Below are 15,992 nucleotides of genomic sequence, written 5' to 3'. Positions count from 1 at the left end.
ATATATATATGTATAACATGTGGGCAGCACAGTTTTTAATTGAGGCAAACGAAACGAGAGCCGAGCAGCGGGCACAGGCGAGCGAAACACATTAAATGAAGGCAAGTTAAGAAAAGAGTCGACTATGAAATACGCTGCAAAGCAGCTGAAGCGGAAGTATTCTAAAGAGTAGCAGAAGCAGCCTTAAAAATTTAGCTAGTAAAACATTTACGAATACAGCGCAGAGCAGAATTGAAGAGTTGAAGTTAATATAATACTATAATATTACTAAACTATATTGCCAGAGAATGCTCACAATCTGAATAAAACTATAGAAAATTCAAATGTCAAAACGTTTACGAATGCAGCATAAAAAAGAAGACTAAATATATTAATTTGAACAAGCAATAAAATTATTAAAACTTACATAAACTCTTAAATACCAAGCAAAAGCTATTTAATATGCTTAGAAAAAAGTTTGCGAACAATGCTCAAAAAAGAATTGAAAATTCACTGAACAAAAATCTTGTAAAATGAATAAGAATGAAATTTTAACATAAAAAATATTTTAAAAATTTATTTTCAAGCAAAATGAGTCAAAAAATGTTTACGAATGTAGCCCAAAGCGAAATTGTAAATCAATGAATTCAGAGCTTAAGTAATCTGAACTTTATTGCCACCGTTCATATCTTATCGAGTTAACGCTCGCTAATATACCTCTTCTGGATGGATTTGAGCTAGAGTATCACTGTGAAAAATGAAAAACACTTTGTGTCAGTCCGGAAATTTGGGCTGTGTTTACACAAAGCAACAGCAACAAGCGAAAAACAATAAATCGAAATTCGAACAGTGAGTAAAAATGCTAATTAATGAGCAGAGAGAGGGAGACAGGCAGAAAGAGCAAGCTAGAGAGGGATTTGGTTAAATGAATAAACACAGTGTGAACACTGCAAAACTATTTGTTAAACAAATTAGACTGAAGTGAATGAGGGAAACACAGTCCGGAACTGGTCAAGTGAAGCGTAACGTGGCACAAAACTCCCAAAGGAGGCGACATAGAAAGGAGGAAGCATAAAGCAAACTGCGAACGGATGTCGCTCCAGCGCTGATTACGAGCCAATGACATGCAAAGCTCGAGGAGTGGCCACTACAGGACTCGAGTCTCTCTTCCTGCCCCTGCAACCACCCTCTCTCTGTCTCTACCTATCGACTTCTACAAAGCAGCACAACATTCACGCCCTGCTAGACGTTTTAATTAGCAAATTAAATGCAAAAGGCGCAAGTGGCAGTCGCAGCACCAAAATTGATTCACAATCAACAACAAAAACCATAAATAACTGTAGCTTTTGCCACCAACTTGGTCATTCATCATTTAAAGCCCAAATTCTTGGCTAACAAATTGGAAAACCACTTTAAAGGCCAACTCCACTGCTGCCTAATGATGTCTTTTGTTAAGTTTTGTTTCTTTTTTTTTTGCTTTTGGTTCTGTTCTCTATGATTTCTAATCGAAGCTTATCAGAGACCGAAACAATTGTTGTTGTGTGCTGCCCTAATTGCCAGATTGGCTGCTAATGACTAAGCCGTAGGAGATAGGCCAAGCCAAGCAAAAGAAACAGTTCATTTTATCATATACCCTGGCCGAAAAGAAGAAGAAACAAGTGCCCAGCGAGCCAGCAGCTTTACACAAATTCCTTAACTTATCTCGCTTTAATTTTTATAGCGTCTGTTCAGCTTCAATAATTTATTAGTTTATTTTTTACAGCACTCATGATTCAGCAATTTGACTTTAACTATTTATCTCCTATTTGTGGCTTATCTATTTACAGAACTTTCTTCGGAATTCTACATTAAGCTGTTTTAAAACAAGTGATAAACTGTTATACACAGTTTATTCCTTAAAAATTCTATTTAAATTAAGAAAACTAGTTATTAAAAGACTGTTATACACACTGTTATATGCATTCAAAATCGTTTAGATACTTAAAATTGTCTGATTGCACATATATGCCCTTTTATATATATTACAGGGTATCATTATTGAATTGTTTGTTAACCAAGGCACGCATACACAGACAAAGATTACGTGAGTTTAGAATTCTCCTCTATCTGCACTCCACTCACTTGCCAATTGGAATAATAACACAACAGACCTCAGGTGGCTGCCTCGTCTAATTGCATTATCTCAAATGTGGGCGTACAGTGACTCAATTAGTCATTATATATATATATATAGAAAGATACATGCATATGTATCTAAGGAGGTCTTATCTGGTAGCAATTTAATAAGATTTTGTATGGAAAAGCAACGGCAATGAAAATAGCATATCTCGATAGATTAGAATGCGACACAAGCGGAAAGCAAAGCATAAGAAAAGTTAGAAAACTTAAAATATAAATAAAGTGGCCAATAGGTAAGAGAAATAGAGTGAGTGATGCCAGACTTCTCAAACAATTGAACAAAAAAAAAATAAACAAACACTTAACACAAATAAAAGCAGAAAAGAATCAAGTTGCAAATGCACAGAGAGTGGGTAAGCGGTCACTTTACAACACTGGATGAATTGCTAACCTAGCACAATATGAAGAGATTGCAGAAGAAGAAAGGAATGAAATTGCAATGTTTATTATTATGATGATTAAGATGCAGAGGAAATTCACAGAAAAATAAAACACATGTATACACACATACATATGCATGTAGACAGTTGCATTGGCATCTCTAACAATGACGAAATCGCAGCGAAAGAGAAGCAGCAGAAAAAAAGGTAGACGACCTCAGGGATGCAGTGCGGCCTACACATACACATACAAACACAAACACAAACACAACTCTTACTTACACATACAGACATCTGCCGCTTTTCAAGAATTTCCTACATAATTTGTTACAAACAATTTAATAACAGCTTCAATTAACAAAATTTATAAACATTTTGCCAAGAAATATTCAAGCGAAAATTAGCCACAGTCTGCTGAGCTTTATTTTCTAGTTTTTTATTTTGTCGACACTCAATACAAAACAAAGACAGCGAGAGCGTAAGCCAGAGAGCGAAATTGCCGGAGAGCACATTCAAACGCAGCGAATATCAAAAGCAAAAGGCAACGCGCAGCAAGGATGTGTGAGTGCAAGCGAGAGATAGCGCGCCCCATGGTAGGCAACAACTTGCTGCTTCCTCTTGCTGCCGCTGCGTATGCGTAATGTGAGCAGAGCAGGCGGCGAAAACCAGACCAAAAGTAGAATGACGGCAAATTAAAGTTCGTTTGCTGTGCGCTGCAGCAAACACACAAAACAAAACTCGAAAAAGAAATAGCAAAGCCTTGCGCCCACTTCTCTCCCTAGCTTTCTACGTCTCCCTCTCTTCATGACGAAAACCAGGCTACCACTACTTCAAACACACACATACACAAGCACACATATGCAAATTAAAAATGCTATTGCGTGCCTGCTTTTAATTCGCCGTCGCCTTGCTTTGACTGCCTGCCTACCTCCCTCTCACCAAATCTGTCTCACTCTCACACCGCTCGCTGTTGCATTTTACACAGAAATTCCTTTTTACAGAAATATTTTTGTTGCGCTTTGTGCCGACGTTCGTCAACCCAAAACATAAGAGGAAATATTTTGTACACGTTTCGCTTGTGCCGTTAGTTCAGCTTGTCGCATTGTTTGTTTTTGTTACGTTTTATATATATATTTATTGTTATTGTTATTGTTTTTTCCTTTCTGTTTTGTTTTTCAGGGTGGTTTATTTTTGTGGTCAGCGCTGTTGCTGACAAAAGCTCAATTGTAATTGCGTTTCCTTGCATAGCGCTGACAATGCAGTTTTATTTATTTTTTTTGTTTTTACAGTTGAAATATAAGAAGTATAGAAACAAAACAAATTTGACGATTAAAAGCAATTAAGAGCTTATAAAACTTTTTAAGTAAAAGCTATTAAAGGATCGGGAAACTTTTCAAAATGAATTCATATAACTTGCAGCCGGTAACATAAAAATTCGTCCAAACAACCATTGTATTGTCAACACTTAAACTTGGCATTATGCATAAGCAAAAGCGTCTAGCTAAATGACATAAATATTGCAGCTATCAAATATTACATATTTTATCGTGTAAAAGTGTTGTTGTCTTAGCACACACACACACATACACACACACACGCGAACACAAGACACAGACACACACGTACACGAGAGGCGAGCGATAGCGCCAGATAGAGAGCGGTAGACACTTTACAAAAAATTACTGGCACAATAAACACTTTATAAATATTTGCGCATATTTTCAGTGTATCTCTTTTTAAATATATTTTTTTTTAATTTATTTTTCTTTTCTTTTATTTGGTTCTAACGCGACGACAAAAACACACTGCTCTAGCGGCCTGCGTTTTAATGTTAACTGAACATAGGAATCGACAGAGCAGCAAGCAGCGAAACGATTTGCCATAAAAATGCGACGCCGTCCAGCTAGCCCAAAAGCCAACAACAAAAACGACGCAGTAGCGTATGATAAAAAGTAACAGTGAGAGAGCGTGCTCTCTCTTCGACTGTCTGCTGCTCAGCGAATCAAGTGCAAAATAAACAAAAGCACAAAACGTGCGCGTCAAGAGAGCGTCGGCGGCAACAGCGGCGGCGAAGAGAGCGCGACACAGGCAAGCACATGCCGGCTGCAGTCGTCGCCGCAACAGCATCAAATACAAAACAAACACGACGAAACGCAATGCCGTAAAGCTTCAAGCGCACTGAATAATTTTTTAGACAGTCATCAAATATATGTTTGCATGCTCATTATGAGTGCCCAAGCAAGAGGGGGAGGCAGCAAAAACTTACGGCGAGTCAATATACATAAATGTCAAGTGCAAAAGCACGCCAGATATGCCGTTTTGTTTACCATTCGAAATAGCCACGACTATCCACAAAGCCCTCTCCCTGCAAGCCATTTGCTTGTGTTTTGTTTAACATTTTATCTGACTTTTTGGCAAACTGCCGCAAGTGCTGACAACAAGTAGAACAACGACAGTTGCTGTAGTCAGGAATAACGGCAAAGCAAATACATGTGACTTTGCATGTAGGAAAGTGAGTGAGAGACAGGGGAACAGCTTAACTGGGCGTTAACTCGACTTAAATTGGCTTTAAGCGCGTCATATTTACGACTCGGGCTGTTGTTGTCTCTGTGTAATTGAGTTTTAGCACAGCGCTCGAAAGTAGGCAGCAATATTTATGGCTATTCGCCAAAGCCCCAAAGTATGCAATGCTTGTGGGTGGCACTAAATCTGTCTGTGAAGACGTTGATGTAATTGGGTTTTTGAACTTAAACTAAGCTTTATAGTGGGCAATAGATAGGAATAAATAGTGGGAATAAATTGTTTGAATCAGGAATATCATTATTTATATTAGAAATGTAGTTTATAGACACATATCTGTTAAACAGATTATATCTGTTATACAGTTTACATCTGTTATACAAAATATAGCTGTTATAAAAATTACAGATATCTGTAATACTGACTACATGTGTCTGTTATACACTTTACGGATATCTGTTATACAATTAAGATATCTGACAGTTTTCAGATATCTGTTATACAGATTATATCTCTGCTGGAGGATCATGTAATTTGTTCTCCTTCATTACATCACATTAATCTCGCAAAACAATAGTTTAAATACTTAATAATAATTATGAAAATAAGAATAATAACAATACAATTTGTAATTGTAATAATTCCATTCAGAACTTCATCAGAAAGCGCATTGTGCTGAACAAAGGACGAAGAATCTTTTCAGTTCTATAGAAAAACTTTTCAAGAATTGTTTTTCCCGCTTTTCCAATTACAGCGAACATTTTCCCCAACAATAGTTGCCAATTGCAATTGCAACAATAAAATGTTGAAGTTCTCCCCACTCCCAACCTATATATATATGAGTATATACGAAGTTTGCTGACTTACCGTTATTGTTGCTGATGGCGAATCGCTGCTGCAGCTGCTGTGCCAGCGCCTGATGATGCTGAGCAAGCGGCGTCAGTGGCGGCGGCTGCTGCGCCTGCTGACCCACGCTTAGCTGCTGTGGTGCCGACTGTGAGTGTGGCACACCACCACTCAAAGAGGATGTGTCCGAGGAGCCATCCCCACCACCACCGCCACCTCCGCCATTGGCCATGGAATTCTGTTGATTGAGGCTGGCGCCGTTGAGCATGGAATTTGCATTGAACTGTTGCACGGATATTGAGCTGGCCACGCCCCCGCCTACCAATTGCTGTTGCTGCTGCTGCTGCAACTGCTGCTGCTGCTGCTGTGTGAGCAACGCATTGTTGGCGCTGCCATAGGTGGTGGCATTAATGGAATTGTTGGCTTGATTTATGGAATTATTATGGACGGCTGAGAGCAGCGAGCCATTCGCAGTGGCTCCGCTATTATAGTACGACTCCTCGCCTGCAAGGAGAACGGGAGAAAGAGAGAGGGAGAGTTAGTAAAAGCTTTCGGTCATTCATAAATGCGACAAGCTTTTGCCTGCTGCTGCTTAAAAGCTCTTTCATTCAACTTAGCTTTCACCTTTTCCAAGCAAAACTTTCGCCCACAGCGCCATCTATGAGCGAGCAGCGGCGCAAAGCTTGACTGGGCTAAGCAACTAAAAATTGAGGTAGGTTCGAGAGTTTTTCTTTCATCGATTTGGAATGCATTTGGCGTTCAAGTTGGCTGCTTCTTCGTTGACGTCTCGCATTGACAATTAGCTGCCGTTGATTAATTACCGAACAAGAGAATGTTGGCGACGTCCCCAAAGACACGAACAGCGATTGGACTGTCTGCGTATACTTCACTTTGTACATCTGCAATTGTTGGGCCACTGACGGCGCGTCATGACTGAAGTGTGGCGGAAGGAAACAAGAGCTCCGACACAACCCTGCCCTGCCCTCATGCCGAACAAACAATTTAGCAAAGTGGAAACCTGGCAGCTAAGCGTCGTCGTCGTCGTCGTGACTGAGAGCCAAGTCGACGGGCCTCGTCATCGGTTAAATCGTGCGTGGATTATGGCCAATTTCCGTTTTGTTTGTCTGTCATAGCGCACAAAGGCCAAGACTGAAAGCCAACGATACATTTGTGCGCCTGTGGTCGGGTTTTTGTTTAAGTTGCTTATCCAAAACAAAAAAAAAACAGTTGCCAGGCTTTGCTTAAAAAACTTTTGTGCATAACAACAAAGCTCAATGGGGGATTAGATGTGAGCTATATGGCTTTGTAAGACTTTCCTAATATATATAAATATATACAGTTTTGCAGCGCACAGTTAGCTAGAAGTTTATGAAATTGAGCTCTGCGGGACGCGAAGCCATTTAGGAATTTAATAGAAAATAAATTCCACAGTTAGCAAAATATCTTAATCTGCTTGAAAGATTTGAAATGATTTAATTGAAAATGCATTGAGCGAACTATTGGGAAAGTCGCTAATAGAAGGAGCTCTACAATTGGCCAAATTGCTTAAGCACAAATGCCTCTTTGATCTGACGCATTATTCCTCCTCTATCTCCCTCTTCACTTAGCTTTGCCTCTCACTCGTTTATTTATTAAAAATGTTAGCATGACTTGAATTAATGAGAATCGCAGAGAAAGGCGACAGGAAATTTATAAAATGTAAAAGTCGAATTCTTAAGAAAACATTAAGAAAAAATTAAAATTAAAAATGAAAGTATAAAACAAACAGAAAGTGAGAAAAAGCATAAAGTAAAGAGAAGAGCATTGAACGGGGGAAAGTAGATGACAGGACTTTGCGTGGACAGAAGGGAAAAGGAGAGAGTTCAATTCAGGAAAAAGGCTTGGAAGAGGGTAGGAATGGAATGTAGCTGTGCAAGGCCAAGTTAGAGAACGAATAAGAAAGCTCCAGGGAAATGACAGTGAGATATGGAAGGATGGAAAGAGGAGAGATAGGACTAATGATAACGATAAGATTAAATAGTAAGTGAAAGGCAGTCTAAGGAAAAAAAAAACTAAAAATTAAAACATACAAGATAAGAAGCACGATTTAAGTACAGAAAGCATGACTAGGGTAAACCCTTTATCTCTGTTTTTCTTCTACCATTCTTATTTCTTTAAACTATTTCCATTTCCCATTTTGACTTTTTTGTAAAGCTCAGAGAGCTACGTTTTCTGATCTGTTCTTAGCTGTGGCACTTACCCGGTTCTGGTATATTGCCCAGCGGACTCTCTGGCAGCAGAATGCCCTTTTGCACTAGCTCATCGCGATTGGCACGTACAGAAATCTTGCGCTCCAGTGCTGTGAGGCAAAGAGATAAAAATAAATAAATAAATAATACAAAAAACTATGACAATGACAAACAATGACAATGACAATGGCAATGACAATGACAATGACAATGACAATGACAATGACAATGACAATGACAATGACAATGACAATGACAATGACAATGACAATGACAATGACAATGACAATGACAATGACAATGACAATGACAATGACAATGACAATGACAATGACAATGACAATGACAATGACAATGACAATGACAATGACAATGACAATGACAATGACAATGACAATGACAATGACAATGACAATGACAATGACAATGACAATGACAATGACAATGACAATGACAATGACAATGACAATGACAATGACAATGACAATGACAATGACAATGACAATGACAATGACAATGACAATGACAATGACAATGATAATGACAATGATAATAATGATGGTCAAACTTACATTTGGAGGCCGCCTCGAATTTTTCGCTCTTCTTTTTTCGGCGCCATTTCCAGGGCTTGAAGAAACGGCCGAGGGCGCTCAGTTTGCTCTTGCGCTCCAGGGGCGGGGTGCGGGTGCCAGAGCCCAAGCTATTTGTGCGTATGGCGGCGCCATTTTGTTTCTTGGCTGCAATAAAAGAGAGAGGAAGAGAGCAGGAATTAGAAGGAGATAGCTATAGAGATGAGTTAATAACACAACGAATGCTGCGCGGAAGCGGTTAAACAACTGTCTAAAAATGGGCCGGCTTGCCACGCCCCTTGCCGCTCATTGTATGTGTGTGGCATGCGGCAGTTGCAACGTTATGACGTTGGCAGAAAGCGAAAACTGCAAAGCGAAAACAACAGCAAAAAATGCCGTAAAATATTTTGCTTTATGCAATCGACTCGATGATGATGACGATGGAGATGATGACGTTTGAACATCATTTGACAAATCAATTACAAATTCAAAACAAGTTTTCTGCAAGAAGAAGGGGCAGGGGCAAGGTTCTGCATCAAAATTCTAAGCAAATTGTTAGCCATTAAAGCCATCGCCTGGCCTGCTTACAAATGGCCAATGCCAACTTGACTACGAGCCAAATCTAATTGGCTAAAGTAGAGGCAGAACCGAGCTTAAGTCGCCAACGATTGCCTCAACTATTTAGACTCGTTTCATAGTAGTAGCGAGGGCAGGGGGCGTGGCAGAGGCAAAAACAAAACAGAAAGAAAGAAATGAAAAAAAAATAAATTCCCCCTTCTGCTGCCGCTGCTACTGCTGCTGCTGCGGCGGCAGCTGTTTCTCATTTGTTGTTGTTGACTCTGATGCTGCCTTCAGATAAGCTGGGCACAGTCACCCACACTCACACACACACATACACGGACAGCATTGAAGCGTTGAAATTAGGCTACCTACAAATAGCTGGAGGAGCCAAGCAGAAGAGCGCAAAAGCAGAAGAAAAAACATAGCGGAGAATAAAAACAACTCACAAAAAATAGTAAAATAAATAGTAAAAAAAAAATAGTTGACAGAAAACAACGAAGTTTCTATGCTCTATGTGTGCACTATATGGAATATATATATACATAAAATATACATATATCATAAACTTCATCTGCTCATAAAAAGTTTAACTATTTCAATAAAAATTTTATATAATAATAAAAGTCGCTGAGCACAGCGCTAAAATACCCTGTAAACAAGTTTCATTATATAAGAAAGTCAATTAGATTTAAAAAGTCTTTGAGAGATATGCTTATCTATTTATATGCTTATCTATTTAAAGAGTTAAACTCGAGTAACTTTGCTAGCTTCAATGTGAGCAGCAATTGAGCAGAAATTTGTATAGTTTCGAAATATTTCAGCCTATTTCTAGGTATGGGTATAGGTGTCTCTGCAGATCCACTTCATATTCATATTCATATTCACAATTATATTCATACTCATAATCATACTCATACTCATACTCATACTCATACTCATACTCATACTCATACGCAGGCGCAGACGCAGACGCAGACGCAGACGCAGACGCAGAGGCAGAGGCAGAGGCAGAGGCAGAGGCAGAGGCAGAGGCAGAGGCAGAGGCAGAGGCAGAGGCAGAGCCACAAGGAGAGGCAGACGCAGAGGCAGACGCAGACGCAGACGCAGACGCAGACGCAGACGCAGACGCATACTCATACTCATACTCATACTCATATTCATATTCATATTCATATTCATATTCATATTCATATTCATATTCATATTCATATTCATATTCATATTCATATTCATATTCATATTCATATTCATATTCATATTCATATTCATATTCATATTCATATTCATATTTATATTCATATTCATATTCATATTCATATTCATATTCATATTCATATTCATATTCATATTCATATTCATATTCATATTCATATTCGTTTTACACTAATACTCATACACATACTCTTGAACACGAATATCTCATTAGGTATCTAGATTCAAAGAAATATAACTAGCTTTATTTCCATCTATTCATCTATTAATAGAAGATTCTTTCGTGATATATTTACCCATATTAAGAGAATACATTTCCATATATTTCATCTAGAAATCCCTTTACATATTTCAGAACTTTCATTGAATTTGCTTCGTTCCACTCGCCTTGCAACTTCAATGGCCAAGTTATTGTAGCCGGTCTTGGGCTGAAGCGTATTTATAAATACCACAAAATTGTGGCAAATGGGCTAAGAACTATTTGGCTTCCTTTAAGCCCGGCACATGGACGGGGCCAAGCCGCTGTCGGTTCGTCCCAATTGTGGTCAATTGTTGAAGCAGCTTTTCATGCTTGATTTCAGTTGCATAACGAGCGGGAGACGTGGACAGAGCGAGTGAGCGCGGTAGAGAATGTGTGTCAAGCTGAGAGAAACCACTTGGATTGAAGCTGTTGCACGTGAATGACATGCAACGTGAGCGCCCCGAGGCAAGCGACAAAAACGCAACGGAAATGCAGCCACATTTAAATGGCGCCAGAGAAAATAGCGAGAATTTTGTCGCCCAAGAAAAACTGCGCAAAAATTGAAGCTGCGAAAAATCTTTTTAAATTTCTTACAGCTTAAAACCTTTTTTCATCAAGCTGTGTAAGGTGTGCGCGAAAAGAAAACAAAAAAAAACTGAAACCAGTTTTTGGCTTTCGACTTTTTGGAGGGAGCCAAGCTCAGGCAACGGCAGCTGCTCCACGTTGCAGTACAGGCTATACGGCTATAAGTGACAAGGGCGGCAACAACAAGAGTCAACAATGTGGTTGTTGTTGTTGTTTTTAATATTTTATGCGAACGCGTGGAAAACGAGTTTTCGCGAAAGTTGTTTGTGGGTTCCATTGTTTGCACTGTTGTTGTTGGTTGTTGGTTTCAGCAGTTGTTGTTGCTGTTGTTGTTTTTGTGGCTCCACACTGTATGTTGTTATTCTCGCTTGAATACCCCTCGGCATCCACAACACAAATACAGCTGACAAAAAAATATTCTTAAATAAATTCTATAGAAAAATATTATGTGAGGCACAACATAAATATGGGCGGGCTGGGCGAAGGGGCGTGTGCATAAAATAATATAAGTCATAACAAATATCTATGTATATACATATAAAGCAGCTGGTTTATAAAAAGTTTAGGAACACGCTCCAACTACGTCTTTAAAATTGTTTTGGCTGAAGTTGAAACCATTTGAACTTCATCGAACAAAAACAAGAGTCAACAATGTCAACAATATTATTATATATATTTATTATTATTAATTTATAATTTAGTATTTTATTTTTGGTTTATTTTCATTTATAAATATTTTTTTTGTCATTAATATTTTTTTATTTTTTCTTAATTTTTTGATTTATTTTATTTTTTTCTTTATTTTTTTTTTTAAATTTTTTTTCTGTAATTTTTTTCCTTCTGCCATTACTTCTTTTTTCGTTTTTTTTTTTTATAGTTTTTATTTATATTTTTTATTTATTTTCTATTCCTATAAAACAGAATGTAAGTAATATATAAAAAACTAACTAAAAAAAATCATATTAAAAAGCAACTCTTCAGCAGAGAAACAGCGCAAGTTCTTAACAAGACCTACTGAATATATTATATTTAATATCTAAAAATTGCCAAAAACACAATTTTACACTGGAGACAAAACATGAGTCGACTGCCAAGCCAAAAACTGAAATCAACTGCATTCTGACAAAGTTAGGAAAGTTTGAAAGCACGACACAGCAGCGAGCATGTGTCTATATAATATATGTATATATATCTATTGTGTATCTAAAAGTTGTAAACATTTTAATGCGTTGCTCAAGTCATGAAGCAAATGCCAACGAAACTGAAAAGTAAACTGCAATTTGGCAAAGTTATGTGAATTTGCAACTGAGCCATTTGCGCTTCTGGGTGGTTCTACATGAAACAGGCTTCATTTATCATATAGATATTTATATATATATATATATATATATGTACATATATGTTATATACCTTTATCATATCTATCATAAGCCAGCCGCAGTTTTCTATTTATATATAAAATTCGTTTCGTATGAGCAGAGGCATATAAAGCTTATGTAAATTGTCAATTGTCGTGTTCCACTTAAAGCTCAGTCAAGTGCATGTGTGTGGTGCGTGTGTGTGCGTGTGTGTGCATGCCTCACTGCTGATAACTAAGCCAAACAAATTGACAGCAAAAATCAGAGCAACAAATTGATATTTGCGCAACGTGACAAAGCGCAGAAAATATTTAACTAAAATAAATTAAAGCAAAATATAATTTATAAATAAAAAATAAGAAATAAATATAAATTTCGATTAAATTGTCAAATTTTCAAGCTGCATAGAATAGGCCCAGCGAAAAAATAAAATTAACCTGTCAAAAGCCAAAGTCAAACCTAAATAACAACGAGACAAAAAATGAAACAAGTCGAGTTTAACCGACTGCTTAATACTTATTCCGTTATTAACAATAATTTGAGTTATTGAAATATTGTAATTTTAGCATTTGCCATGATCCAATTTAGAGGTTTTTCTGAGGAGGATTTGGTCTATAAAAAATATACACTTTTTATATTTTATATATGTAAAGCGCACGCCTGACAGATCTAAGAGCCAATATACTCTTTTTCTTAGTGAGCCAGCATAAATAGCAAACAAACATTCAAATTGTTAAGCCAAAATGTAAAATTGCATAAAAAAGCCAAGCCAAAAATTAAAATAGCTAAAAATAGCTAAAACACAATTTGTGCTAAAATTTGTGAGACTTTTTCTCGGCGCTTTCGCAAAAAAAAACACCAACAGAAACTACACGAAAAATGTATGCTCGAAGGTCGCAGGCGACGCTAATTGAGGCAACGCCAACAAAATACAGTAAAATGTGTAACAACAACAACAGCAACTTGAATTGCCACAACAACATTGCGATTACTGAACTAATTTGCGGCCGTCTGTCGATTTTGATTGCAATATGAAACCTGAAATTAATTGTAATTACAAAGAAACTACAACAGATAGAAGCGAGGCGAGTGCGTGTGTGTGTGAGCGTGTGTAGGCAATTGAGGGGGCGTGACAGTGGAGAGGGCAGTGGGGGGACTGCCAAATTTACGCCTGGCCTGGCACGTATTTTGACAACGGTGCTTCGGAAATGGCCAAAGCTGAATGGTAAATGCTGAATGCTAAATGGAAGTGGAAATTGATACCATTAGCAACGGAGCTTAGATACACTTTATAGAGATAGAGAGAGTGAGAGAGTGAGAGAGTGAGAGAGTGAGAGAGAGAGAGAGAGAGAGAGAGAGAGAGAGAGAGAGAATGAGATACAAAGATAGAGAGAATGAGATACAAGGATAAAGAGAACGAGAGCGAGAGATAGGAAAAGACAGAGTGAGTGAGAAGAAATTAGAGCTTAGATACACTTTATAGATATTTATATATATATATATATATATATAGATAGAGAGTGAGAGAGAGAGAGAGAGAGAGTGAGAGAGAGAGAGTGAGAGAGAGAGGGTGAGAGAGAGAGAGTGAGAGAGAGAGTGAGAGAGAGAGAGAGATAGAGAAAGATAATGAGATACTAAGCAAAAGACAGTGTGAGTGAGAGGAAAAGAGAGATAGAGAGAGAGAGCTAGAGATATATATGCCTTATAGAAAGTATATCTATATGATTGATCAGCACGAACATATAGCATGTCTGTTAGCTTATCTCCATAACCTATATCATGCCTCAAAATCAAATTAATAAAGAACCACAACAAAGCACCCATATCATATGATCTGAGCGATTGCTCATAGTAAATTACTAAACTACTTGAGCAAAAACCTTAAAGTTATTATTTATTTATACATTCATAGTTTAGTTTTTCTTTATTATATACCACAGATATTATATAGCATTAATATATTAAGCTTAAGCTTAAGCTAGTCAGCATAGATGCTATAGCTCTATGATAAGGATGGACAAATTATTATATTGAAAGTTTGATTCACTTATCCAGACTCAACTAAAAAAGCTCCACAGCTAACATAGATCTAGAAGTTATTTTATAGAAATTTAAATTTCCTTTAAAAAAAACCATTATTGAAACTCCAACTAGTCATATAGTACGGCTTCCATGCCATACATATACATCATCTACACACATCTAAACCTTATCTATAACATCGCTTCTATATGCTCTCTATCTGGTAGAGTATTCATCTATCGCTAATAATGCTATCTCGTTCTAGCAGTGTCGCCGCCGTTTGGCAAAGCGCAGCAAAGCGTTCACTGCACATGCACAAAATTCAAATCACATTACGTATACGCAACGCTGCGCAAGCAATAGAAAACGTGAGCGTATCACATTGGCAATGGGCAACAGACACACACACACACAGTGCTGCTGCTCCATGTTGGCGAGTGGGTTTCTCTCTCACTCTGTGTGTGTCTGACTGACAGCTGTGGCACTGAAGCGCAGCCAATGCCAAAAAAAAAAAAAAAAGTGACAACTAAATGTGAAAAGTGCGGGGCAACTTTAACTTTACTATCGATAGTTGTTGACTTTGGATTTATGATGTGCAGTCATAAAATCTTCTCAAGAAACTTATACTTTAGATTAACTCGTTCAACTTGAGCAGCTCAATCAAAACCATTAAAATTCTCATTGAGCAATGATTTATCAGAAGTTTTTACAGGCGCAAAACTTTTGTGAAAGTTTCGAAAAATTGACGCGCTCAATTTTGAATAAAAACTGCATTAAAATAATATTAAATAAAATTGTTCGTCTGCATCTTCTTCAACTTCCTGCTTTGCATTTGTTTCGTAAACGTTTTACAGACTGTCCTGCGTGTTTATGAATACATAAAACGTGTTTATATAAAATTGTCTTTTTTTATATAATAATCTTTTTTAAATAATAATCTTTTTAATATAATATTTTTTTTATATAATAATCCTTTTTATATAATAATCTCTTTTTATATAATAATCCTTTTTTAAACAATATAAGTTTTTCAAATTTCGTAAACGTTTTACTGGCTTAGCTGCTCTTTAAAAATGTTACTAATATTTAAAATATATTTTTATTACAGATCTATTATAAAATGCTCTATTTTCTTATAGAAAATAAGTTTTTCACTTTTCGTAAACGTTTTACTGGCTAAACCTTTTAGTAAAGAGATAATGTATAGTAATAATATAATTAAAATTAAGTTTAAACACTCTCTTTAAGATTAAAATAAATCTTTTCAACGTTTTTCAAAAACATTTTTCATAAATGTTTTACTGGCTGCGCGT

General features: G+C 37.1%; 1 protein-coding gene across 7 annotated transcripts in view; it reads right to left on the bottom strand.

Moving 5' to 3' along the window:
- The window catches only part of LOC111601591 (phosphatase and actin regulator 4), a 93,899-nt gene that overhangs the window by 58,248 nt on the left and 19,659 nt on the right, over positions 1–15,992 (bottom strand). For all 7 annotated transcript variants that reach the window (XM_030225296.1, XM_030225301.1, XM_030225297.1 and 4 more), the window contains exons 3-5: positions 8,704–8,868; positions 8,143–8,241; positions 5,925–6,407 (exon numbers count right to left, since the gene is read on the bottom strand). In XM_030225296.1, coding sequence (XP_030081156.1) covers positions 5,925–6,407; positions 8,143–8,241; positions 8,704–8,868 — 747 coding nt within the window. The remainder of the gene's footprint in view (positions 1–5,924; positions 6,408–8,142; positions 8,242–8,703; positions 8,869–15,992) is intronic.

This window comes from Drosophila hydei, unplaced genomic scaffold (genome assembly GCF_003285905.1).
Source record: "Drosophila hydei strain 15085-1641.00,03,60 unplaced genomic scaffold, DhydRS2 tig00008128-arrow-arrow-pilon, whole genome shotgun sequence".
Lineage (NCBI taxonomy): Eukaryota > Metazoa > Arthropoda > Insecta > Diptera > Drosophilidae > Drosophila > Drosophila hydei.
Note: the sequence above shows the minus strand (reverse complement) of the source record. Positions and strands in the feature narration are given on the sequence as shown.